Source organism: Engystomops pustulosus, chromosome 5, assembly GCF_040894005.1.
Source record: "Engystomops pustulosus chromosome 5, aEngPut4.maternal, whole genome shotgun sequence".
NCBI classification, from domain to species: Eukaryota; Metazoa; Chordata; class Amphibia; order Anura; family Leptodactylidae; genus Engystomops; species Engystomops pustulosus.
Genome location: NC_092415.1, coordinates 57318927 through 57346602, shown reverse-complemented (window position 1 = coordinate 57346602; position 27676 = coordinate 57318927). Strand labels below are relative to the sequence as shown.

At 41.8% G+C, this 27676-nt stretch overlaps 1 protein-coding gene across 1 annotated transcript in view; it reads right to left on the bottom strand.

Moving 5' to 3' along the window:
• Nucleotides 1-27676, bottom strand: part of LAMA3 (laminin subunit alpha 3) — a 156764-nt gene that overhangs the window by 98076 nt on the left and 31012 nt on the right. Inside the window, exons 11-22 of the mRNA XM_072152048.1 lie at nucleotides 25917-25985; nucleotides 15943-16080; nucleotides 13884-14018; nucleotides 12491-12625; nucleotides 12035-12172; nucleotides 8858-8904; nucleotides 8231-8330; nucleotides 8091-8143; nucleotides 7861-7966; nucleotides 6864-6963; nucleotides 3938-4094; nucleotides 1787-1919 (exon numbers count right to left, since the gene is read on the bottom strand). Coding sequence (XP_072008149.1) covers nucleotides 1787-1919; nucleotides 3938-4094; nucleotides 6864-6963; nucleotides 7861-7966; nucleotides 8091-8143; nucleotides 8231-8330; nucleotides 8858-8904; nucleotides 12035-12172; nucleotides 12491-12625; nucleotides 13884-14018; nucleotides 15943-16080; nucleotides 25917-25985 — 1311 coding nt within the window. The remainder of the gene's footprint in view (nucleotides 1-1786; nucleotides 1920-3937; nucleotides 4095-6863; nucleotides 6964-7860; nucleotides 7967-8090; nucleotides 8144-8230; nucleotides 8331-8857; nucleotides 8905-12034; nucleotides 12173-12490; nucleotides 12626-13883; nucleotides 14019-15942; nucleotides 16081-25916; nucleotides 25986-27676) is intronic.

Here is a 27676-nt window from a genome sequence, read left to right as displayed (position 1 = left end):
ATATTATTTATTTTAACATGCCGTGTACTGCTAAGCTGAAAAAAAATTCCAAATGTGGAAAAATTGAAAAAAAACGCAGTTCTTGTGGGCTCAGTTTTTTCGACTTTAACTGTGCACTCAAAATAACACCTCAGCTTTATTCTTTGGTTCGGTGCGATCGCGGTGATATCAAATTTATATAGGTTTTATTGTGTTTTAATACATTTTCAAAAATTAAACGAATGTGTACAAAAAAGAAAAAAAATTTTTACCATCTTCTGACGCTAATAACTTTTTCATACTTTGGGATACGGAGATGTGTGAGGTGTCATTTTTTGCGAAATGAGGCGACATTTTCATTGCTACCATTTTGAAGTCTGTGCAACATTTTGATCATTTTTTATTTAATTTTTTATGTGATGTAAAAAGGTGTAAAAGTCGCATTTCGGACATTTGGGCGCCATTTCCCGCCTCGGAGGTCACCGCCGGCCGTAACCGTTTTTATATTTTGATAGATCGGGCATTTTGGGACGCGGCGATACCTAATATGTTTGTGATTTTTACTGTTTATTATGTTTTATATCATTTCTAGGGAAAGGGGGGGGGTGATTTGAATTTTTAATATTTTATTAATTTTTTTTATTTTTTAAACTTTTTTTTTTCTTTTTTTTCCCACTATTTCTTAGACCATCTAGGGTACATTAACCCTAGATGGTCAGATCGGCCCGCGGACCGTTTTTATCCGGCCCCCGCCGCATCCAGCGCTTGGAGCGCCAGCGGCTCCTGCTGATGCCTCCCGCAGGTCGCGGCAGTCGGGCAGGAGCCTCCGTCCGTCTGTACAGGAAGTCTCCTGCCCGTCGCTGAATAGTGCTCGCCGCGGCCGATGCGCCCGCTCGAGCACTATTATTACAGGTGGAGCGATGTGGCCGGAAGACAACCCCGTGAACCTGGATACGCGGCCGCATGATTACGTCATCACGCGGCCACGCACCCCTTCCCGGCCGACAGCAGCCCGAAGACAGAAAACACGGGAGCAGCATAGGAAATAATTAATGATGGAGGAGGCAGTATAGGAAATAATTAATGATGGGGGTGCAGTATAGGAAATAATCAATGATGGAGGAGCAGTATAGGATATGTGCAGTGTACAGAGGAATTTCTTATTTTTTTTTATTTTTTAACTTTAGTCCGGCCCTTCAACGGTCTGAGAGGGACCGTGAACGGCCCCCTATGTAAAAAGTTTGGGGACCCCTGCCGTAGCGCTACGGCGCAGAGCATTAAGGGGTTATAGTAGTTATATTCTTGTACATAGGGGCAGTATTATAGTAGTTATATTCTTGTACATAGGGAGCAGTATTATAGTCGTTATAGTCTTGTACATAGGGGGCAGTATTATAGTAGTTATATTCTTGTACATAGGGGGCAGTATTATAGTAGTGATATTCCTGTACATAGGGGCAGTATTATAGTAGTTATATTCTTGTACATAGGGGGCAGTATTGTAGTAGTTATATATAGTAGTCTATCAGAGCCCCTGCATGCAACCAGTTATTCAGAATTATTACCTGCTGCATAGGTTCAGACAATTTTCATCATCATTATTATCATCTGTACTATATTGTACTGTATGTGCTCTGGGTTCTATGTTACTTATTGTACAAATGCACTAGTGGTTTCTAGGGAGCATCTGCTCTGTACTATGGTTTTTGGCGCATCTAGGCCCCCTGAAGGGTAGCGGTATGACGATGCGGCCCTTGAGCCGAAAAGGTTGTGCACCCCTGCCCTGTGTAGAAGTTTATGAACTCACCTTTGCTTGAGCGAGATCTCTGTGCTGTAATTCGTCCAGTTACTGGATTTACTTGAGGATTAATATACCTTAATATAACACGAAACAAGTTGAGGTTGGATTTGCCCACATTAACTGGTACCTTTACTTCATTCTGCCGGAGTAGAAAGAATAGAAGTTAAATACAGAAGGAAATGAACCAAGTATATCATACAAGCTGAACAGTCGATTCTGATGTGTTGGAACTTAGTTAACCAGAATTATAATTACTAAGAATATCAATATTGTATCCCTTGCTGTTCCGCATGTCTAACGCTGGTCTGAGAAACTGCTGCACTCAGTTCTGCTGTACAAGCCATGCAGGATAAATTGAGTCTGACCAGGGATATAGCCTGACCAAAGTCTAAACCTGTATGTAATACCTTACAAACTTCCACTGATATAAACTTCTAATGTCAGACTAAGCTCGATCCCATCAACTGGCAGTGGAGCTATCAACTTGAATCAAGATTATGGAAGAATGAAATGTGGATTATATGTGACCAAGTGCATTGAAATAAGGAGGGGGGGGGGGGTATCATATGTTGGCACATTGTGCACCAGTGTATTATATTAACCTTGCCCCGCCATCTAAAAGCTCCGGCCTCCTTTTATATCAGACAGGTGAAAGCTCTGGCATAGTATTCCACTATAACCTCCACCAGTTCCTGGCACAGGCTATAGATAATGCGAGGCACAGGGCAATCTGCCATCAGGCATGCCCCCCCCCCCCTTTTTTTCTATGAGACAGGTATGATATATGAGAAACTATAACAAATATGTAAAAAAAGAGAAATAGCTATAGTCCCAAACCTTCCAATCCTCTGGTAGATAATAGAAGCTTTAGAAGAAACAATTGCAGAGTCAGCTCAGGATATAGGACAGTGAGCAGAGCATATTAAAGGGATGAATAAAGGTAACAGAATCTCCAGACAAGCGGAGCCAGGCCTAACTGTAAAGAGACAGATGTGATAATGTAATCCTTCAGCACTACGTAAGGAGACAACACATACGGACTTATATGGCATTAGTCAACTAGTTGCTTTAGGGCTTATTCACACATCCATTCCTTTTTTTCTCACAATGCCATCTGTGAATTTTGAAGTCCAATTTTTTTAACATTTGCAGATCAAAAATGACAATAGAGGATAACGTATCCGAAAAAATATATGTGTGCATTTGTGTTTAGTCATTTTCTTTTCTTTTTTTTATTGATGATGCTGGGGAACCTTCTAATTAATGTTGGATAAATGGCAAACGGACATGAAAAAAATAGATACAGACTGGATCCATTGTCCATCACAATGGACATGCAACAGATACGCCTGTGTGAATAAGCCCTTACTGGGTTACTGAGATAGGACTTAGCAGGCACCATGCACAAGGCTGGGGAACATGAAATGCTCTCCAATAAGTGATTGTGAAGTAGCAATACAGAACAACAGTTTTCCGTCAATGAATGAGGCCCATTCTCATGGATAAATTACCCATTTGTGTCCTTTTTGTTAATGGCTTATTGATTATTATTCAAGTTATAATCTAGATGATAGAAAGAAAATTGCACCAAATTAATAATGAGCATCCTCAACCTGGTGCTGTAGATTTGTTCTTAAGTTGAATGTGTATGTAAGTCGGAACTGTATATTTTATAACAGTAACTTCAGACAAATTTTTTTTGTCTCTGTGACAATTGGATTTTAAAAATGTTGGGTTGTCATAAGAATCAGGATTAACAATAAAGTTTAATTCCAGACACCTTTGATAACTGTTATAGCTGTTTATTGTAGCCTAAGGCTAAAGTACAGTAAATTACCAATATCCAGAGGTCTGTTTGTAACTAGGGGTCGTCTTTAAGTCGGGTGTTTTTAAGTAGGTGACCGCCTGTATACAGTAAATCGATAACCTTGTTCAGGTGTGGAGGTAAATGTACAACCTTCTTATAGTGACTTTTACTGCATGAAAGGATCTAAACTACTGAAAATGTGTCCACAGACACTGGCAGTCAGGTATAAACGTGTTAGGCTATGTTTATGTTACTATTATGGCTCCATGTGATGCAGCTCAAAAACACAACCAAATCCTAAGATTAGTTTGACTCTTATTTGAGACAACAGTTTCATTTGATTCTCTTACTTGTACAGGAGACATCTGTGCATATCCCCTCCAGCTGAATCCTGGAAACTCTTGAGAGTTATATCCGAAGCGGACAGCCCTCCCACTAGAGGTGGTACCATCCTCAATTTCATACTTCATTTGATGAAGGTCAGGGAAGTAGTAGTTTTCTTTAGCCCTGGGAGAACAGAGATAAATGATTTAATGGTTAAATAAAGTGTCCCACAAAATAAAAAACACTCATTGTGGTGTAAATAGGTATGAAAAAGACATACCCAGCCCTAATACCACCCATGGCCTTTTCTAGGAAAATTCTGGTATCTAACTCTAGCTGCAGCAATTACCGAAATTTACCATCCCAGGAATATGTGATTGTTTCCGGTCATCCATTGATCCAAGTGATGTGACTTGGCTTCTGCTCACTCCAGCCCCTCCTTTTCTCCATAGAGCGTCTATGTAATCTGACACTCCAGTAAACTTCTGTCATCTCGCTAGCAACACAGAATTCAGCAAAGATGAACAGCTCAATAAATGTCCAAAAAGGAACTTTGCTCTGATTGTATATATTACAGAATATAAATTTTTTGCAGTCACTTTCACTACTGATGTATAAATTCTTACACATAAGAACAATATTACAGAAAGTTAAACCCTACTCCCTAGAATAGTTGAACTTTTTCTACAAAACCAAATGAAAGCATATGTTATATTGTTCTTACATCACCAAAACAATTCAGCTCCAGTGGATAAAAGGGAAAGAGAACTGTGTATACTGGAGTATAAGCCGAGTTTTTCAGCACAAAAAAATTACTAAAACACCCTCTGACGCGGACATCATGGTCTGTGCGATGGCCGTGCGGAGGGACACAGAGCCAGAGCATCGCCGGCGAAAGAGGAAGACCTGCAGGCAGAGGGGCAGAGGCGTAGGAAAGGTGAGTACACTGTTATTTTTATCTTATAGGCTGGGCACACCTCGGTCAGCGAGCTGGAAGGCTTTATACTGGGGCTGAATAGCTTTATATTGGGGACAGCGGCTGCAGGCTATATACTGGTGCTGAATAGCTTTATAGTGGGGACAGGGGCTGCAGGCTATATACTGGTGCTGAATAGCTTTATAGTGGGGACAGGGGCTGCAGGCTATATACTGGTGCTGAATAGCTTTATAGTGGGGACAGGGGCTGCAATCTATATACTGGTGCTGAATAGCTTTATAGTGGGGACAGGGGCTGCAGGCTATATACTGGGGCTGAATAGCTTTATAGTGGGGACAGGGGCTGCAGGCTATATACTAGGGCTGAATGCCTATATAAGGGGGCAGGGGCTGCAGGCTTTATACTGGGGCGGGGGCTGCAGGCTTTATACTGGGGCTGAATGGCTATATAATGGGGCAGGGGCTGCAGGTTTTATACTGGGGCTGAATGGCTATATGATGGGGCAGGGGCTGCAGGCTTTATACTGGGGCTGAATGGCTTTATAGTGGGGACAGGGGCTGCAGGCTATATACTGGGGCTGAATGCCTATATAATGGGGCAGGGGCTGCAGGCTTTATACTGGGACTGAATGGCTTTTTTTGTGGGGGCAAGGGCTGCAGGCTATATACTGGGGCTGAATGGCTATATAGTAGGAGCAAGGGCTGCAGGCTATATACTGTGGCTGAATTGCTATATACAGTGGGAAGAAGCATGCTGGTTATAGACTTGGGGGCAGTGGCTGCTGGCTGTATACTGGGGGACAGGGTCTACTGACTGTATCTAGGGGCAGTGGCTAGCTGGCTGTATACTGGGGGCATGGACTAGCAGGCTGTATACTGGGGACAGGAGCTTGCTGGCTATATAATGGAGACAGTGGGAGCTCATCACCCCTGCATTTCCCTACCGCCTGATTGCCAGCCTTATGAGAGCACTTCAGTTACTATACCTGGGTATTATTGGCACATTGCATGCACTTGCGCTTTCACGTTTATTTACTCCTTTTGATACTTGATTCATGCTTTGGCAGTTCACAGGATTCATGAATTTTTAGGGATGCACTGTTACTATTTACTGATGTTTTGACTTGTTGAGACTTGGCATTCCTCTATACATTTTTGTTGGTAGGATTTCAGTCCACCACAGGGGGACTTAGCAGGGGTCTTCATTGGGTCGACCTGCACCTTGGTCACCAGTTGATATGTATGTATATCACATGTTTTAGATGTTTTTAATTGTGTGTCATATATGTATCTTGTTTGGTAATGAATAAAGTTTACAATGCTTTTTGCATATAGTGTCTACTGAGCTATTTTTGGTGCACACTTTCCTCCTTTGTTTGTTGTGTAGTTGACTTGATTGTCCACCTGCTCATTTGCATATACGCTTTGGTTACTGGGGGACAGGGTCTACTGGCTGTATCTAGGGGCAGTGGCTAGCTGGCTGTATACTGGGGGCAGGGACTAGCAGACTGTATACTGGGGACAGGAGCTTGCTGGCTATATAATGGAGACAGTGGCTGCTGGGTATATCCTGGGGGACAGGGGAGTGGCTAGCTATATACTGGCTGGAGGCTGTGAGAAATGCATTTCCCACCCAAGGATTATACGCAAGTCAATAGGTTTTCCCAGTTTTTTTGTTAAAATTAGGTACCTCGGCTTATACTCGAGTATATATGGTAGCTCGTTCTTTCCCTCAATGTGACAATTATCAAATATGTTCTCCATGGAATTTGCTAGGGATGACAAATTTGATAAAATTCTGTACTGTTGTTACATCTGTTTCTCGGTTGCACAGTGGCCCAGTTATTAGCCACCGATTAGCATGGACCCAATAAGTAGACAGGCAGCAGTTTGGGGGCTTAGCTTTATGCCCCACTGTCCTGTCTGTATACCTGTATCCAGTGTCCCCATTAAAACTGTAATATATTGAATTATAGCTTGACATCGCTGTAAACAAGAATATATAAATATACTTACTGGTTACATTTTTGCCCTTCAATATTATTTCTGCAAATACATTTTCCAGTGGACTCATCACAGAGAGGACTGGCCGCTCCCCCAACATCGCACTGACAACCTGTCATAAGATTAAGTATAGAGATTAATATTAACAAAACAATTCCAAGTCCCTGTGTCAGATGGTGTTATCCATCAATATGCACATCTTAACCCTTACAGTTATGTAATTACATAATTCAAGTTACAGCATGAAAATTACCTCACCTACTCAACAAATAGCGACTGAAATGACAAGTGGGTGTTCCCATTCCCAACCACACAGCAAGGCAATGGCGGCACTGACTGGACTGTATCACAAACTGCACAACACAGAGGTCTGAGAATAGATCCTCCAATATTATTATTTTGTAATGGAGACTGTATACTAAGTGAATCTCTAACCTCATTACTGGTTATGCTTTTTAGGCATAAGTTCTCGCACAACATAAATTTTCCCAGTTAAATTTATGGTTCCTTAAAGAGTCTACCAACCCAATATTAGTGTCTTTAAGAGACTTATTTGCCTACAAAATTATTTTTTTACCCTTAGATGATGCATCCTTCTGTAGGCAATTTTTACTAATTGCCAGGCTGCACCAATATTTGCATGGCACAACCTCAATTTTGCAATGGAGTCCTGCTTTCATGACACCCCTGGCCCTACACATTACTTGTGAGGTGATTTTGGTAGATGACATTTAGCCACACCCACTCCCAGATAAGTCCCACCCTTTAAAAAAAACTATGGAAAACACAAAAGATATGGTGCATGTCATTTAACACAGTGTTTCTGGAACATATTAAGTTATGTCATATTAACATCGTATCACTAATCCAATCTCTAATCATATAGGTGGGGGGGGATATTTCACAAAAATCCTAAACCTTTAAACTCTGCAAACCCTTCTAAAACTTTAATACAGTCAGAACTTCTGTTCAATACTGTATCTTTTTATAACTCCCCATGTCAACTTACCTTTACATCCAAAATAGTTCTTGCCATCCAGGTAAAAATACCCGTCCTTGCAGGTTCCACATGATGTGCTGCAGGTGTTTGGTTTACAATAACAATCCCCAAAAGTCTGAAATAAAATGGCACAATGATAAAAAAAAATACGGTACTATACATGCAATGCATGATTACTGCAATAAGCTAAGCTGCATTATCAGATGCTAGTCATGATAAGACGGCAATACTATTATTACCTTATGACATTCACCTATTCCACTTATTGTTCCTTCAACCTCACAAGCACAGTCTGAAAACAAGACATTGCATATTAATGTACATATTCTACTAATACCATACATATACTGAGAGGTCCAAATAGTGGTGCAAATCTTACCAATGCAGCCTCGTGGATTGTCTCCATCTAAATTCCAGTATAATGGTTTGCAGTGGTCGCAAGTTATACCCTCCACGTTAGGAAGGCACTGGCAGTAACCCTGCAGACATAAAAAACTAATTTTTATTCACTAAAAGTAAACTAGACAACCATTTTCCAGGATATCAATGCCAGAGAAAAACAGAGAATTTAACAGATCTGTCATATGTATCATGATAGGTCCTTAGAGCTCAATGATATAAGACACCACAACACCCCTGTGCTCCGATCTGTACCATTCATATTATAGCTCCCTATTAATCTGATTTCCATATGAGAGCAAGGTCTATTACTGCTGTGACAACCTCTTTAGTTAATTTAAATGGGACAAAACATAACATTCTCCAGGATTACATTATATTGATTATAGGTCATCCATATAAGATCAATGGGAGTCCGACACCTCAACATGGATTTCTTCATTTGCACAGCAGATTTCAACCTTTCTTGTACGGAGAGTGTGTTGTGTTTCATTCCCATGTGAACAAACCATCCTCCAAATATCACAGCATACTGCATCAACATAGTCACCATACAATAGGCAGCAATACAGTACAACTACACGCAAAAAGAGGAAACTGAACTTACTGCTTGTGAGGTTAGGGTCCCTACAGGATCACATTCTCCATCAACACCTATAAAAACACATAACAAACACTAAACTTATAGATTATAGACAATTAAATCTCCTTTCTCCTACTCACATGTCTGCAGTGATTCTAAGGGTACAAATAGACGGTCCGGCCGTGACACAGCTAGGATGCCACCAGCTAAGGGGTATTCCAGGAATAATTATAATTCATATACAATTGGCTCATAAAATATAAGCTAATATGTAATAGTTATTATTCAAATTTTGCTCCCCTTAGCAGAAAAATGCTGTTGACACCGTAATGAAGAATCAAAATGCTACTGGCTCTATAATTAGTCGGTTGAAAACAAGGTTTAATCACCAGAGGCGACAGGGCTTCTATACTATGAGAACTGTCAATCTGTGGAATAGCCTGCCTCAGGCGATGGTCACAGCAGGGACAGCAGAGAGCTTCAAGAAGGGTCTAGATGCCTTTTTACATCTAAATAACATTGAGAGTTTTGTTATTTAGAATTGTTTCCCCTAAATCCCTTCCTCTCCAATTCTTTCCATTACTTGGTTGAACTTGATGGACATGTATCTTTTTTTAACCATATTAACTATGTAACTATGTAATTGATATGGATGGCTGCAGTACAACTGCATTATACACAGCATCATGCCCGCACTATCTATTCTTTTAAGTGATTTTACAATTACTTTAATTGTCCCTCAAGCTTATTTGCATACTTTCAAAAGCCTTTAAAAAAAAAAAAACAGGGGATAAGACACTAAAAGAAGAGCAGATACACTCTTCTTTAAGCTTGTTATTTTTTTGTTTTTAAGAAAAAAGGCTTTAACACATATAGAGCCTGAACACCCTTAGGCTTATTTACAAAATTCTAAAAACCTTGTTATTCAGAAATTAGAAGCTAAAAGAAGAGTAGATCCAGACAGACATGGGACACACTAATGAATCCGTTTGCTTGGTTTACTATCCTTGATCCTGGTGGTAGAAGTCATTTCTATGTATACTGATTAGTTGAAGTGTGGCAAAAGGTCTAGGTTCAAGGGAACCTGTCATCAAAATTTCACATCCTTACCTAACGACAGGTTCCCATATCCTTTTTAATACCATTTCCAAATCTGATTTTCTAATTAACATTACTGGGTCCACTGACTTTTAAAGTATATTAAAAGTATACCTGGCTCCCTACTAGCTAACTATGAGTCTGGGGGTGCCCGGGTCCCCGTGTCATCATCGTTATCTCCTCACAGCTCTCCCTCTTCCCCCTCCCTCTTGCGGGTAGGCATTTTGATACATTGTAGGAATTTTGATACTAGAAGCTGTAATAGTATGATTGATGTGCTACCATGAGAGTTATATGAGCTTGTTTTCATAAAATGTTGGCTTGTATTAAAAAATAAAAGATATTTGGCACTAGACACCGAAGGATACAACTACTGTGAAAATATACCTATTCATGTCGAAAAACTTTACAATAGGGTCTGTAAATTGATTAAATCAATCCAAACATCTCAGAAGAACATATTAAAAAAGCCACCCCCACAATGGTTTACTATGGGCATGAATCAAGCAAACTTGATTGAACAATCTCTGTCTTATAAAACAGTCGGCCAACGTTGACCACAAAAAAGGTCTTTGTCTCTTAGATGTTTCCCCCAGGATTGTCCCTACTACAGAATAAAATTTAAAAGTTACGTCTTCTTGAAAATAGGCAAGAAGATTTAATAGTTTGGCAGTAAGAGAACTGGAAGAAAGCCCAGACGTCTTAACGACTAGAGAAGATATTCCGAGGAGCTTGTTTGTAGAATATGTTATAATGAAGTAAATTACCAAGAATATGTTTAACGAATCTTACAATGTTGGACAAAGAAACAAATGTAGTTTCCCAACTGTAACTCTCAGCATGCAAAGACAGCCACAGACTACCAACACAGTTATAGCGTAAACTACTAACAACAACTATCAAGAAAGCATGAATCCTTCAGAATCTACTATCCTAAGGGGATTATTAGCATCCTTGTTACAGGGTTATGAAGATGGCACATGACTATACAGATAGTCTGTAGATAATTGGAGCTGACCAGTCATTTCTGTTTTTACCACCTACCATGACCATCAGCAGTAGAGGGCAGTAGACCTTGTCTGACAATGACTATGATCAGTTAAAAAGGGGCTGCCATTGTTCATTTATAAAAAGTAAATATTACGAGAGTTCACACATATGGCCAAATTATGCAGTGCAATAATATTGTGCATGCTTGAATAGTTGTTCCTCCTCTTTGCTGGACATATTTTGTGGCTTGGGATGCTCACAATTTCAGGTCAATACTATTTTGCATAACTGTGAAAAAAGTGTTATATATTTTATATTTTCATTGGTTCTGCTGTCAAGTGACAATATTGTATTGAACTGGTTTAATGAGAATCTGGAGACCTTGACCAAATTTGTTCTAAGCTAATGTTGAGCGCATCTGTACAATTGTGTGATGCCTTACTGTACCTTAATGTTATACTAAGGTGTATATAGGCTTAATCTGCTATGATCCTTGCATTCTCCTCTATCAGTGATGATACTTCAGTAGACAAGGTCTAAATACAGACCAGAATGAAGCTATATAGTAACGCATGGAGGCCTTATCATATTCTAGCTTGAACCCAGGGTCAGCTCCAGGTTTCAGTAGGCCACTGGGTAACAGAGCCTCAAAGGGCCCCTTTGCAGTAAATTCACATGGCGGCATTGAAAACTCAGAAACTTAAACAGTCTCCTGGTCCCTAAAATATTCCCTAGTTTATAATCCAACACATATATAGCCTCCTCACCGCCTAAGAAATCATTAGATACAGCCCCCCTCACCCCATGCATTCCTTATGTACAGCTTTAGGTGGGCCCCCCAGCACTTCTGCGCCCTGGCCCTTGCCCGGGTATGCTCAGTGCTGGCGCTGGCCAACTGATATCTGAGATCTCTAGGCACTATATACGAGATATTATATATATATATATATATATATAGATATATATATATATATATATATATATATATACATACATATACGGCCATGGCAGCTCATAGATCATGGTTTAGACAATTTTCTTGCTATCTCATTTCTCTTAGTATAACAGTTTGATTGACACATCATCAGAATGTATTCAAGAAAAAGAACCTACCTTGGCAGTAAGGATAATTATCTAATCCAGATGAGCACCTGTCACACATCTGTCCAGTGACACCTTGTCTGCATTCACACTGGCCAGTATGTGGGTCACATGTACTTTGATAGGAGCCTTGAGGGGAACACTGACAGGCTAAATAACAGCAGTGAAACAATTATTTAGAATATATAAAAATTAACAAGGAATTTTGCTTTATTTTTTGTGATCAATGAACTTGCATATCTGGACTTTAGAATCTCACATTGTAAAGCAGAACGTAATCACTTTAATCTGCAATAAATATTTTTCAGATGACTCTGCCATTTACAGTTATGAAAAAATATTAAAGAACATCAAAGGGCAATGTCCATTCTATTACTGTCATGTGTATGCCGCAGGACTGGTTTTATTACTACGGTTATCATATGATGCTGTTTAGCACTGCCTCCTAGTTATGTTATGTATACTTACCCATACAGATGGGGTAGTTGTAAAAATTAGGTGCACACTGACTACATGTCACTCCACCATAGTTTGGGCGGCAAAGGCATTCTCCTCTAGGACCACATGAAGGGTCTATGGCACCAATCATATCACAATCACATTCTGGAGGCAAAAGAAAGATACAATGGTCCAGTAATACTATATCTGTGATGTTCCATAACTTACAAAGTAACTGTAAGCTGAAAGGAGTGTTACTCCAACAGACCGTGTTTTCTGGCACTTCCCTCCTACTGTAGCTTTGCCAGATACTTCCAGGTCTTGTCTGAATGCTGAGGTTTCAGTCTCCTGTTCCCTGCATTATGGCACATTTGACCCTTCTGTTAATGTGAAGGACCACTGTGCAACACGATCCAGTGTCCCCAATCCTTGTCAGGCTTTGGTTGTTAAAGACACCTTCCCCTACAAACAAGTCACCTGCTGTTTCCCCGTGACATTACTTTGGACATTTGCTTGTGAGTCTAATCCCTGACCTATCAATCTCTTGTTTCATCCCCTTTTTTGCTTTTGACCACAAATCTGTGCAGCCAGTCCCAACATATAGACTAACTCTTTACCTTGCCTTGATAACTCTTTGTTTGGCCCCTTGTGCTTTGCAGCAATGTCAATCGGCCCCTGCTGCCACCTACATCATGACCAATCCAAGTGCAAGGGGCCTAGTGATCCCTAATCATAAAGTACAAAGCTCTGTATTGGGTTAAGGGACAAAAACTAGTGGGATTTTGATGAGTGGCTCTAAGCCGCACCAGTTATGTAAAACAGTATATACTTTTAAACATTACAATGGTATTTCTGTTTGCTGCATCAGAATCAAATCCTGTCTAAAGGAAAATTTTAAAAACAAAATATATGTAAAAATCCAGTCACCCCCCTTAAAGAGGACCTGTCACCTGTAAAAACTGCTACTAGTGCTACAATAGATGCAGCAGTGTTACACTGCTAGCGTTATCGGAAACCTCCAATAACAGACGCTGTTGCGCTGTACACTAGAAACGCCGGACCACTCTCAAAGCGGTCAGGCATATTCATGAGGGGGCGGGAATAGGGGCGGTAACTGCCTCATGAAGCTCGCCAGTCACCGCCGGCCTATGGAGTAGGAGGGGCAGTCCGGGACGAAACAGCCCCTCGGACCGCCCCCTCATGAATACGCCCGAACACTTACAGCGTGGTCCATCGTTTTTTATTGTACAACGCGGCAGTGTCTGCTAGCATCATCATAGGTTTCCAATAACATTAGCAGTTTAACACTTTCAGGGATTTTTCTAAAACCGTCCGCATGTTTGCATGTTCAAGACAAACTGATAAAAAATTTCCTCTAAAAGCATGAATATATTCTGGATGTAATAGCTACAATGGAACTAACCTTTACATCCTGGAAACGAATGGTAGCCTGGTCGGCACTGGTCACACCGTGCCCCCACAATTGGAAGCTTGCACAGGCACTTGCCAGTAGGGCTGCATACCTCGGGGAGCACGCCAGCAGGATTGCAATCACACTCTACACAATAGAAGGAAACGGCCTTTATTTAATGAATAAACTGTAAATTATTTTTATGACACTGGCAGGAAATTAACTACAATATCAACACTGAAAGAATTCAGGGCTAAACTATGCCCATCCTGCTAAAATAAATCTATCATTATAAAGCTGAAAGAAGAGGGCAGGAAAGAATGGCAGTCACAGAATGCATCACATACTCACACCCCAGGACTGACTTGTACTCTACATACTAGGAGGTGTTACTAGGGGGATAAGAGAATCTCCCAGCATTCTACAGTATAGATAGTAATGAAATAGGAATTTGACGTAGTTAAAATTGCATGATTTCATTCTAATAAGTAAAAAAAAACATTATATTTTGCAAAAAACTGTATGTTCATTCACAACAACAAATAGGCCAGAGTGCAGGTTCATAAAAGGAACTGTTCTAACCTTTGAGCAACAAAACTGAATAGGAGGTTACCAGGGTGTTGTCAGCATTTACAAGAAAGTTTTGCCAGACTACCACCTTAGACTGCATTGTTACTCTAATTTTATGTTCAGATCACATTTTATTATAGGCGATCTTGTCAATTTAAAGCGTAAATAAACTTTAAGGTAATTTTTTTTTAATTTCAGAAACTTATTGTGCAAGCGATAATAGTAAACATTGTAATGTACAGGCGGTCCCCTACTTAAGGACACCCGACTTACAGACAACCCATAGTTACAGACGGACCCCTCTGCCCACTGTGACCTATGGTGAAGCTCTCTGGATGCTTTAAAATAGTCCCAGATTGCAATAATCAGCTTAAAATTGTCTGCAATGAAGCTTTATTGATAATTCTTGGTCCTATTACAGCAAAAAAATTTGAAACTCCAATTGTCACTGGGGCAAAAAAAAAAAATTGTCGGGAACTACAATGATAAAATATACAGTTTCGACTTACATACAAATTCAACTTAAGAACAAACCTACAGTCCCTATCTTGTATGTAACCCGGGGACTGCCTGTACTTCAATTATTAAAGCAGCTTCTCTGTGACTAATTTCTGCTCTTTCTCCTGCAGTGAGCAGATAATCCAGTGACTGTCTGTATAGAGTTAAATCATTAGACACTCTATCAGTTTAATTGTCTATGAGCTGGTGGTTTGTATAAGAAATAAAAACAAAAAGAAGCATGCAGAAACATAATTATTCAATAATGAATATTCCAGTTTACTATCATCATCTGCACCATTGATTTATGTAAATCTGGTGAAAGTTTAGTTATGCTTTAAGGCACACAAGTGTATAAACCGTACCGTATATATAAGCTAAGGCATCTAATTTTACCAGAAAAAACTTACTGCCTCAAATATAAGCCTAGGGTGGGAAATGCATTGTTCAAAGCCTCCTCTCACTATTGAAATACCCAGCAGCCTCCTCTAGTAATGAAATTCCCAACAGCCTCCCCCACTAATGCAATACCCAACAGCCCCCCCCACTAATAAAATTCCCAGCAGCCTCCCCCCACTAATTAAATGCTCAGCAGCCTCCCCCCACTAATTAAATGCCCAGCAGCCCCCCACTAAAGAAAAGCCCAGCAACCTCCCTCGTTATATAAAAAAAAATAAACTCAGTGCTTAACTCCCCGCCATTCCTCTCTCAGGGGTTCCTGTGTAGTAGGGAGTGTAGAGACAGGTCCATGGACTCTTCCCCTGTACATGATGTCATCAGGCAGCAACACCGCATCAAAAATTGCAATGATAAATTTGTCTCGTACTCGGTTTAGTTGACTGAATCTCTTTTAGATCTATTTTACATCTTTCCAACACTACTGCTTCTTTTTATACTACCCCTGACTACAACAGTATGGGATATACATAAAGGGTAATGTGAGGACTGAATTCTTTGTTTTAGCAGTTTTAATATGCTATTACCTCTCCAACTTTAGACTTACTTTGACAGAATGGGTAATGGAAGTATCCAGGACTACATATATCACAAGCAGTTCCCTGGAACCCTACACGGCAAGGACACTGTCCTGTCAATGGGTCACAATTCTGACTTAAAGCCCCAGCTCCTGTACAACTACAACCTATCAAAAAGAAAAAAAAAATCTTGTGTTATTGTCAACAAGTAACACAGACATTGTTATTGCAGGATCCATTCTCTTTAGGAATGGAAGAAGATCCTGTATACTTACCTCTAGATACTTTTATCCCACCTGGCAGGTTGTTTGTTCTAGAAATTAACTACTATGAAAGCAATATAGGTGTTTGTTTTATAACTTATATGGTAACTTTTATTTCTATTTTAACCCCTTTACGACTGACATAAGGCTATATATGTCTTATTACCATATCTCCTAAACTAAAGGTGAGAATATCAAAATTGTGTTTCCAGGTGAAACAGAACTGGAGATATCCACTGTTAAAGGGGTTTTCCGCAAAAGAAAATTCTCACATTTCAATTAGTGATGTTAACACAATAAAGATCATTTTAACCCTTTACTTTACAATTTTACTCAGTTTTATTGCTGTTTTAGCTCCTATCATTCTCTCTGCTGCTCAGTGTAAGATTCAAGGGTGTGTGTGGGGCCTCTCTAAGCAGACACATTACTGTTATATCCATCTAATTTTGTGAGGTGACGATGTGGCTTCTGACATTGTACTAACACACTGACACATGGAAAGATTAGGCAGATCAGATTACAAAGAGGAATGACAGACCATTACACTGTTACACTGTGAGCCCTGCTACATCTCACAGATATGTACCTGCCTCCTCCTTCCCCCGGATCACTTATCTCCTTGTAGTTTGTAGTTTGCAGCCTCTCTCTCTGCTCACAATCTCCTGGCGGGATGTGATCAGTGAGTGTCAGCCACACAGCAGAGAGACACGGAAATCTCATCTGCACGACCTCATCCAAGATGGCGCCAGTCCCCAAGTCATAAGTCGTGCGTGGAGGCAACTGAAATTATGTACAGCAGGACTGATAGGGACAGGTTGTACTTATATCTGTGAAATGCTGTATTTTTGTTAATAACGATGAATTAGAGAATGTGTTATTTTGTTATCCTGAGCACATATAAGAAATCTCCTTCGAGAAACAGGAGTGGCTTCCCATCATGAGTATATGGATACCTCTTAGTCGTCCAATAGCCCTAGCTGATGCGGAATCTGGGCGGTCCGAGTGACGCGCCAGACCCGCGATCACATGACCTGCGGTGGGTTTCTGCCCCCGGCTTTGTCTAGAGGCCGGAACAATCCTGACGCTACGTGGGTGTCCCCAATGCGAGGGCCTGTCTGATACGGCTCGTTGCATTGGCTGCTAGCCACCCTGTGAGGTCACAGGTGGACGGGGTCGCAAGTTTAAATACCCAGCGTATCCCCGCGAACGCTGCCATTGATATCAATACGGGGACACGCTGTGCGAATGTGCACCCATCGAAATGTGTTATATCTTTAATCTAAAATGACAAATCTATCTGATCCCTGATAAGAGTTGTCAGGAAACGTGTAGGATCTTAGCATCTTTAGGAGTGCTTGCTGAGGAGTTAGGGTCTAGACAGCTTTTGAATTAGGTTAGCAGCTGATCTCAGCCCATTGCTTCTTTAGTCTAGCCGACTAGCTGACCCATCTCCCACATCATATCAGTCGACAGCCTCCATCATATCTCTTTCCCCTCCTGGTGCAGGGTGTACACTCCACTCTGCATTGTGGTTGGGATTTGATATATTTTTTATAAACTTTTGTCCATCCCATGAAAGAGGTGTTGGCCGGATAATAGGTGCATCAGTTTACCTTTGGTTGATATAAAGGCTCTCTATCATCCACCAGCCTGTAACCCCTGCAATATTTTCTGACCCTTGTGTAGTCTGCCCTAGACTAGTGCCATGAACTGGGGCCAGCACGAATGTTTTTATCGCACGTGAATTTGGTGTAGTACTACACATCCTCCACATTTGTTTATTTTTAAGTTATGAATTAAAAGTTATATTTTAGTCAACATTGTCTCGTCGATACTCTCTAACCTCCCTTGTCAGTGATGTACCTATAATTCAGAGAGGTGAATAGACACATATAAGAAACTTGTCTCCTTGGGAATATCCCTGTAAAGTTACAATAAAAATATAGATCTTAATTTCTGACTATAACTTTAAAAGTGGATATCTTCTTCACCAACATCAACACAATCTTCATCAACACAATCCTTATGTTCTCTTTCACTGGACAACAGAATTGTGCTTCTAGGTGCCTCAATTCCAGAGATACCATTTGAAATGTTCCCCCTCCATCCTCTCAGGTGAAAGAAGAATGAAGATGGAGCTGCAGAATACACTTTGCAAAAATACATACACTCACTGCCTACATCTCTAAACCTGGAAAATGGGGATGTATTAACAATGTTAACAAATTATTTTCTTACAAATAAAAATTGATATGATATTTAAAGAAATTCTAATGATAAAACTGACCTGGACATTCAGGCACCAATGACCCTCGGTCACAAAGGGGTTAAACTTTCATCTTGAGGCGACAGGACAACTACCAGTTTTACTGGTGGATGTCCGTCATTACATGCCCATTTCTTTATGCACTAACCAAGTGAACCTGGTTTTAGTGCAGGAAGAAAGGGAACTTTTGCAGGCACCTTTAAAAAATATGTAAATGCGCCAGAGGCTCTCAGGTTTACGTCACCTGGCATCGCCGGGTTTAAATTTGTTCCGCCCCTGCTGTGCTCCTGGATGAGGATGTAGGAGAGAGCACACGCCCCGCTCTCCCTACAGTCATGGCCAAAAGTTTTGAGAATGATACAAATGTTAATTTCTACAAAGTCTACTGCATCAGGTTTTATAACGTCAATTTGCATATAATCCTGAATGTTATAAAGAGTGATCAGCTTATTAATTGCAAAGTCAATATTTGCCCCCAAAACACATTTCAACTTCATTGCAAGCCTGCTTTAAAAGGAGCAGCTAACAGTGTTTCAGTGATGGCTCCAGTAACACAGGTGTGGGTGTTGATGAGGACAGGGCTGGAAATCAATCTGTCATGATTAAGTAAGAATCACACCACTGGACACTTTAAAAGGAGGCTGGCGCTTGGCATCATTGTTTCTCTTCTGTTAACCATGGTTATCTCTAAAGAAACACATGCAGTCATCATTGCACTGCAAAAAACTGGCCTAACAGGGAAGAGTATCTCAGCTAGAAAGATTGCACCTCAGTCAACAATCTATCGCACCATCAAGAATTCAAGGAGAGAGGTTCCATTGTTGCCAAAAAGGCTCCAGGGCGACCAAGAAGGACCAGCAAGCGCCAGGACCGTCTCTTAAAAGTGTTTCAGCTTTGGGATCGGGCTACCAGCAGTGCAGAGCTTGCTCAGGAATGGCAGCAGGCAGGTGTGAGTGCATCTGTACACACTGTGAGGCGGAGACTCTTGGAGCAAGCCCTGGTGTCAAGGAGGGCAGCAAAGAAGCCACTTCTCTCCAGAAAAAGTCATTTTCTCTGATGAATCCCCTTTCTGATTGTTGAGAACATCTGGAAAACGGCTTGTTCAGAGAAGACAAGGTGAGCGATACCACCAGTCTTGTCTCATGCCAACTGTAAAGCATCCTGCAACCATTCATGTTTGGGGTTGCTTCTCAGCCAAGGGAATCGGCTCTGGGAACAAAACATAGAGATTTTGGGTGCATGGCCTGGAAACTCCCCAGATCTTAATTCCATTGAGAACTTGTTGTCAATCATCAAGAGACGGGTGGACAAACAAAAACCAACAAATTATGACAAAATGCAAGCATTGATTGTGCAAGAATGGACGGCTATCAGTCAGGATTTGGTCCAGAAGTTGATTGAGAGCTGCCAGGGAGAATTGCAGAGGTCCTGAAGAAGAAGGGTCAACACTGCAAATATTGACTTGCTGCATTAACTCATTCTGACTGTCAATAAAAGCTTTTGTTACTCATAATATGAATGCACTTGTATTTCTGTATGTGCTACAAAACATCTGACAAACACACATAAAAACCAGAGGGCAACAGATCATGTGAAAATATAATATTTGTGTCATTCTCAAAACTTATGGCCATGACTGTTTGCCCTGGACATCACAAGGCTGGCTCCTAGCAACTTGGCCAAGAGCAGGAGGTACAATCACAGCGGGAAGAAATAAATAAAAACCCGGCGTTACGGAGACATGCACAGGTGACACCAGCCTGAGCCCCACCGGATCATTTACATGGTGTTTTAAAGTTGTTTTCTCTGAAAACTTGCCCTTTCTTCGTGCACTCAAAACAGTTCCACTTAGTGCATAAAAAAATGGGCATGTAATGCTGGACATCTACCAACAGTGAAAATGATGGTAGATGTCCTTTAATAGCTATTCTTTGTATTCCTTCTAGATCATGTAAAGCAGTTTTATGACTCTGCATTAAATTCGCTTGTGTGACTTGGCAGGCTCACAGTTCCCAGGGTGGTAACCTGTTGTAAAACTAACATTTTTAACCTTAACTGAACTGGTACACGGATGCATGTCTGCATTTGTTTGAATTCTTTAAAACTGACATAAGATTTTTCAATGCATATTAACAAAAAATGGAACAAAATACCCAGAAATCATTGGACTCCACTTGGCTATTCTCCATTGGAGAATAAATAAAGAAAGGCCATCCGATACATATATTACATATATACATATTAGGCTGAATTCACAGGAACGTGTGATTTCTCCATTTCTGTATGTCAGTGCCGTATAAGCCCGTATATACGTGACGGTTTTCAGCTGTATGCGCACATATTGCACTGTATCCGTGTAACTCTGCACAGCTCTTGGTCTAACTAGATACAAAATGTATATACGGCAGCATACTGTGGCTACAACATATGACACCTGTATTTTATACATTCCCATAGAAGCAATGGGGCATACAGCCACAAGAACGTGAGAAAATTGGACATGCTCTATATTTTTATATGACTCACATACGTTACGGTACGGTGACAAATACAGGCATTCAATGTATGACTCTATTGCCCCTAGGAATGAATGGTAAATATTTTGCCCGTATATACACCCGTATAAACGTCCATTTCCGTACAGTCGTGTGTATGACACCTTATATAGTGGAATTATTATCATGGACGTCTTAATCTATGGGTGAATGCCCTGCATAATGTGCATCTCCCACACTACCCCTTACTTTAGAAACATAACATTTTAAATGCCCTCGCCACTTTCTTAAAAGAATGAGGGGTGGATAGGTATGATATATTACTTGTTACACTGATCTCTCATGATTAGTGTAAATAACAATATTGCACCATTGTGCACCATTTGGTGGATTATTTTTATTTTTTTTCTTCTGAACTAGACTACTGATAAAAAGTTAAATAAAAAGAAAGAGCTTCTCAGATTATGTATATATGGCAAGAGAAATCTGCTATTGTGACTGCTATCCTTGTCTTCAAACTATAGCTGTCACATCTGTGTCAAGGCCCTCCTCTCTACGTGCTTATAGGTTTAGAGCAGTGATTTTCAACCTTTTTTGAGCCGCGGCACACTTTTTATACTTAGAAAATCCTGGGGCACACCACCAACCAAAATAGCACAAAATGACACTAAAACAGTCATAAAAGGCCTCCCTTTACTAATAAAAAGGCCCTAGCTGCCTCCCTTTACTAATAAAAAGGCCCTGGCTGCCTCCCTTTACTAATAAAAAGCCCCTGGCGGCCTCCCTTTACTAATAAAAAGCCCCTGGCGGCCTCCCTTTACTAATAAAAACCCCCTAGCGGCCTCCCTTTACTAATAAAAAGCCCCTAGATGCCTCCCTTTACTAATAAAAAGGCCCTGGCTGCCTCCCTTTACTAATAAAAAGCCCCTGGCGGCCTCCCTTTACTAATAAAAAGCCCCTGGCGGCCTCCCTTTACTAATAAAAACCCCCTAGCGGCCTCCCTTTACTAATAAAAAGGCCCTAGCGGCCTCCCTTTACTAATAAAAAGCCCCTGGCGGCCTCCCTTTACTAATAAAAAGCCCCTGGCGGCCTCCCTTTACTAATAAAAAGCCCCTGGCGGCCTCCCTTTACTAATAAAAAGCCCCTGGCGGCCTCCCTTTACTAATAAAAAGCCCCTGGCGGCCTCCCTTTACTAATAAAAAGCCCCTGGCGGCCTCCCTTTACTAATAAAAAGCCCCTGGCGGCCTCCCTTTACTAATAAAAAGCCCCTGGCGGCCTCCCTTTACTAATAAAAAGCCCCTAGCTGCCTCCCTTTACTAATAAAAAGCCCCTGGCGGCCTCCCTTTACTAATAAAAAGCCCCTGGCGGCCTCCCTTTACTAATAAAAAGCCCCTGGCGGCCTCCCCTTACTAATAAAAAGCCCCTAGATGCCTCCCTTTACTAATAAAAAGCCCCCAGCTGCCTCCCTTTACTAATAAAAAGGCCCCAGCTGCCTCCCTTTACTAATAAAAAGGCCCTAGCTGCCTCCCTTTACTAATAAAAAGGCCCTAGCTGCCTCCCTTTACTAATAAAAAGGCCCTAGCTGCCTCCCTTTACTAATAAAAAGGCCCAAGCTGCCTCCCTTTACTAATAAAAAGGCCCTAGCTGCCTCCCTTTACTAATAAAAAGCCCCTGGCGGCCTCCCTTTACTAATAAAAAGCCCCTGGCGGCCTCCCTTTACTAATAAAAAGCCCCTGGCGGCCTCCCTTTACTAATAAAAAGGCCCTAGCTGCCTCCCTTTACTAATAAAAAGGCCCTAGCTGCCTCCCTTTACTAATAAAAACCCCCTAGCTGCCTCCCTTTACTAATAAAAAGCCCCTGGCGGCCTCCCTTTACTAATAAAAAGGCCCTAGCTGCCTCCCTTTACTAATAAAAAGGCCCTAGCTGCCTCCCTTTACTAATAAAAAGGCCCTAGCTGCCTCCCTTTACTAATAAAAAGGCCCTAGCTGCCTCCCTTTACTAATAAAAAGGCCCTAGCTGCCTCCCTTTACTAATAAAAAGGCCCTAGCTGCCTCCCTTTACTAATAAAAAGCCCCTGGCGGCCTCCCTTTACTAATAAAAAGCCCCTGGCGGCCTCCCTTTACTAATAAAAAGCCCCTGGCGGCCTCCCTTTACTAATAAAAAGCCCCTGGCGGCCTCCCTTTACTAATAAAAAGCCCCTGGCGGCCTCCCTTTACTAATAAAAAGCCCCTGGCGGCCTCCCTTTACTAATAAAAAGCCCCTGGCGGCCTCCCTTTACTAATAAAAAGCCCCTGGCGGCCTCCCTTTACTAATAAAAAGCCCCTGGCGGCCTCCCTTTACTAATAAAAAGCCCCTGGCGGCCTCCCTTTACTAATAAAAAGGCCCTAGCTGCCTCCCCTTACTAATAAAAAGCCCCTAGATGCCTCCCTTTACTAATAAAAAGCCCCCAGCTGCCTCCCTTTACTAATAAAAAGGCCCTAGCTGCCTCCCTTTACTAATAAAAAGGCCCTAGCTGCCTCCCTTTACTAATAAAAAGCCCCTAGCGGCCTCCCTTTACTAATAAAAAGCCCCTAGCGGCCTCCCTTTACTAATAAAAAGGCCCTAGCTGCCTCCCTTTACTAATAAAAAGGCCCTAGCTGCCTCCCTTTACTAATAAAAAGTCCCTAGCTGCCTCCCTTTACTAATAAAAAGGCCCTAGCTGCCTCCCTTTACTAATAAAAAGGCCCTAGATGCCTCCCTTTACTAATAAAAAGGCCCTAGATGCCTCCCTTTACTAATAAAAAGGCCCTAGCTGCCTCCCTTTACTAATAAAAAGGCCCTAGCTGCCTCCCTTTACTAATAAAAAGCCCCTAGATGCCTCCCTTTACTAATAAAAAGGCCCTAGCTGCCTCCCTTTACTAATAAAAAGGCCCTAGCTGCCTCCCTTTACTAATAAAAAGGCCCTAACGGCCTCCCTTTACTAATAAAAAGGCCCTGGCTGCCTCCCTTTACTAATAAAAAGGCCCTAGCTGCCTCCCTTTACTAATACAAAGGCCCTAGCTGCCTCCCTTTACTAATACAAAGACCCTAGATGCCTCCCTTTACTAATAAAAAGCCCCTGGCGGCCTCCCTTTACTAATCAAGAGCCCCTAGATGCCTCCCTTTACTAATAAAAAGGCCCTAGCTGCCTCCCTTTACTAATAAAAAGGCCCTAGCTGCCTCCCTTTACTAATAAAAAGCCCCTAGATGCCTCCCTTTACTAATAAAAAGCCCCTAGCTGCCTCCCTTTACTAATAAAAAGGCCCTAGCTGCCTCCCTTTACTAATAAAAAGCCCCTAGCTGCCTCCCTTTACTAATAAAAAGCCCCTAGCTGCCTCCCTTTACTAATAAAAAGCCCCTGGCTGCCTCCCTTTACTAATAAAAAGCCCCTGGCGGCCTCCCTTTACTAATAAAAAGGCCCTAGCTGCCTCCCTTTACTAATACAAAGGCCCTAGCTGCCTCCCTTTACTAATAAAAAGCCCCTGGCGGCCTCCCTTTACTAATAAAAAGCCCCTGGCTGCCTCCCTTTACTAATAAAAAGGCCCTAGCTGCCTCCCTTTACTAATACAAAGGCCCTAGCTGCCTCCCTTTACTAATACAAAGACCCTAGATGCCTCCCTTTACTAATAAAAAGCCCCTGGCGGCCTCCCTTTACTAATCAAGAGCCCCTAGCAGCCTCCCTTTACTAATAAAAAGGCCCTAGCTGCCTCCCTTTACTAATAAAAAGGCCCTAGCGGTCTCCCATTACAAATTAATAGGCCCTAGAGGCCCCCCTTTACTATTTAAAAGGCCCTAGAGCCCCCCTTTACTAATTAAAAGGCCCTAGAGCCCCCCTTTACTAATTAAAAGGCCCTAGAGCCCCCCCTTTACTAATTAAAAGGCCCTAGAGGCCCCCCTTTACTAATTAAAAGGCCCTAGAGGCCCCCCTTTACTAATTAATAGGCCCTAGAGGCCCCCCTTAACAAATAAAAAGCCTCAGCCTACCTTTACTAATAAAAAAAAAACCCTAGCTGCCTTCCCTATACAAATAATAACCCTATATACTTACCCTTGATGTCTTCTTGACGTCTCCTTCACTCCTAATGGCGATCCGCTCACCTTCTGTAGCTCCTGCACCGCGCGCCTCTGGTCACGTGACTTACGCGACCTGACGTCAGGTCGCGTCAGTCACGTGACATGGGCCGCGCGGTACAGGAGCTACAGAAGACGGGCGGATCGCCGACGTGGGACTTGGAGGTAAGTATGGGGCAGAAATACGGGGGCGCGGCGGCAGCTCGACACCGGGGCAACTTTCCCCCGCGGCACACTCAACCTTGTGTCGCGGCACACTAGTGTGCCGCGGCACACAGGTTGAAAATCACTGGTTTAGAGGATGTTGCGTTTATTAGTATTGTCTCAACTGGCAGTCTGAACTGGGCTCTGGTGGCAGGCAACAGGAAGGGACAGCTGGGAAGTGGGTTTAGCCTCATGGCCCACTGTGTGCATCACCTGTATGTATAATAATAGTGCTGACAGATAACGCATTTAAGTGAGTATTATATCATTCATCCATCACAATCCTATGACCAATCTGTTTTTTTATTTATAACATACAGTACATCTGTTTCATTCTCTAGTTCAGTGATGGCGAACCTTTTAGAGCCTGAGTGCCCAAACTTCAACCAAATGCCACTTAGTTATTGCAAAGTGCCAACACAGCAATATAAGCAGTAATTTATTTCTCCTTGTTCTTTGACAACTTTCAATCGTTCAGCCTCCTAAAGAGACCAACGCAGTTGAGAGGAGGAGGGCAAATTCGCCTATCGTTGTAGGAAGATTCTTTGAGTCCTGTCTGGTGAACTTCATGCTGGGGTGATGGCCCGGGTGCCCACAGAGAGGGCTCCGAGTACCGCCTCTGGCACCAGTGCCATAGGTTTGCCACCACTGCTCTAGTTCAATTAAGAAAATAAGTAATATCTTGCCTTGTATATTTCCTGCAGTCGGTTCCACTGGAACTGATGACGTGGTGGGAAGAGGATAAAATGGAATCCCTAAAAAAAAATATTAAAATTTAAATGTATAATTTATTTACAGCAATTAACAATAGTTTTGAGAGAGAAATATGTCCATACAAAAGTATAGATTTCCATTTTCTTTTTCATTTCTGTTTAAATTTAAAACATGTAGAAAAAAATCACTAATTTCTCATTTCAATGTCCTATGATGGATGGAAACAACTCCTTAACCTGTTTAGGACTTTAGATGTCAGCGGCAGAACGGGAACCATGTCTTCAGGGAAATATCATGAAATGTTCATAAATGGTGTTTCTCCACAACAATATATTAAAAACATTTAAAAAGCACAACTGAGTACTAAACAGACCCCACTATCCCAGTGGTGGATGAATCCACTAGAGGTACATCAAGAAATACAAATAGCATGGTAGCATGAAATACTTGGACTATCCCCTGAGGAAGCCTGCATAGACAGGCAGAATGCGTGGGGATTGCTCTCTGACCCCCTATCCCTAAACTGGACACGTGAGATATTGAGGTAACTATGACTCTATTGGAGGTGATACATTTATTTCACTTCTAAGCACTTTCATTTCCATACGTTTGATTACCTCTGATATAGTCTAAGTATTTCATGCTACCATGCTATTTGTATTTCTTCATGTACCTCTAGTGGATTCATCCACCACTGGGATAGTGGGGTCTGTTTAGCACTCAGTTGTGCTTTTTAAATGTTTTTAATATATTGTTGTGACTTAATAAAAATTTCAATTTACATACTTTTGAAAACCATAGTGGATATCCCTCTTTTCCTTCAAGTTTGATAAATGATACTATACTGGGTGTCTCTTTATTATTTACTTTAGACCCACTTATAATAATATGCTTCAAGGTCTTAAAATTATTTCATGTTATTCAATTAAATAATTTTTAAACAGACGGAAATGTAACTCACAACCTCTACTCTGCCATGCTATAGAAATGCAGTGCCTCTATCCGCTAGACCAGAAGTCTGAAGGATAGAGGCGCTGCAGGAGTCTGGAAGGGCTGGATTATCAGTAGCGCTGCTGGAACACCTGTGCCCATCAGCTCTATTGATGATCTGGCCCTCAGTGCAGGGGCATAACTGCAGCTACCCGCACCCCCGCAGCCTGTGAAATGATGGACACCGCAGGCCCCCCAGTCAGCAATGATATGAGCTGAGCTACACACATTTGGCCCCCCTGCCGGTCCGACAGCCAGTGAAAATATGGGCTGGGGTACGCTCCCCACTCTCTGCCGCAAGCCCGCCTACATTTCCCCCAGTCCCAATGACAGTGATAAAATGGGCTGTGTTCAGCCATAACCCAAATTTCAGCCCTTCCCCCGATTCCACAGTCGGGGATATAATGAATTGACTGCACTGCCAACCCAGTCCACCCACCTTCACAGTGTCCGCCCACCTTCAGTCCTCTGGCCACTTTCTGGTCATGTGATGTGACATGATTCGCCGACTTGTGACATGGAGCCTGGAGGAGCTGTCTGCCAAGAAGGAGTTCTGATCCCCACTTCTCCAGGTAAGGTATCTTTAAATGTGTGAGTGTATCTATATAATATGGCCCTCCAATGGTCCAATGGGACAGTGAACTGGCTCCCTGTGAAAAAGGTTTGGGGACACCTGCACTAGACTATGGGTTTACTGGTTGTAAATTGGAGGATTTTTTTTCTTACAAGAGTTTCCATAGAG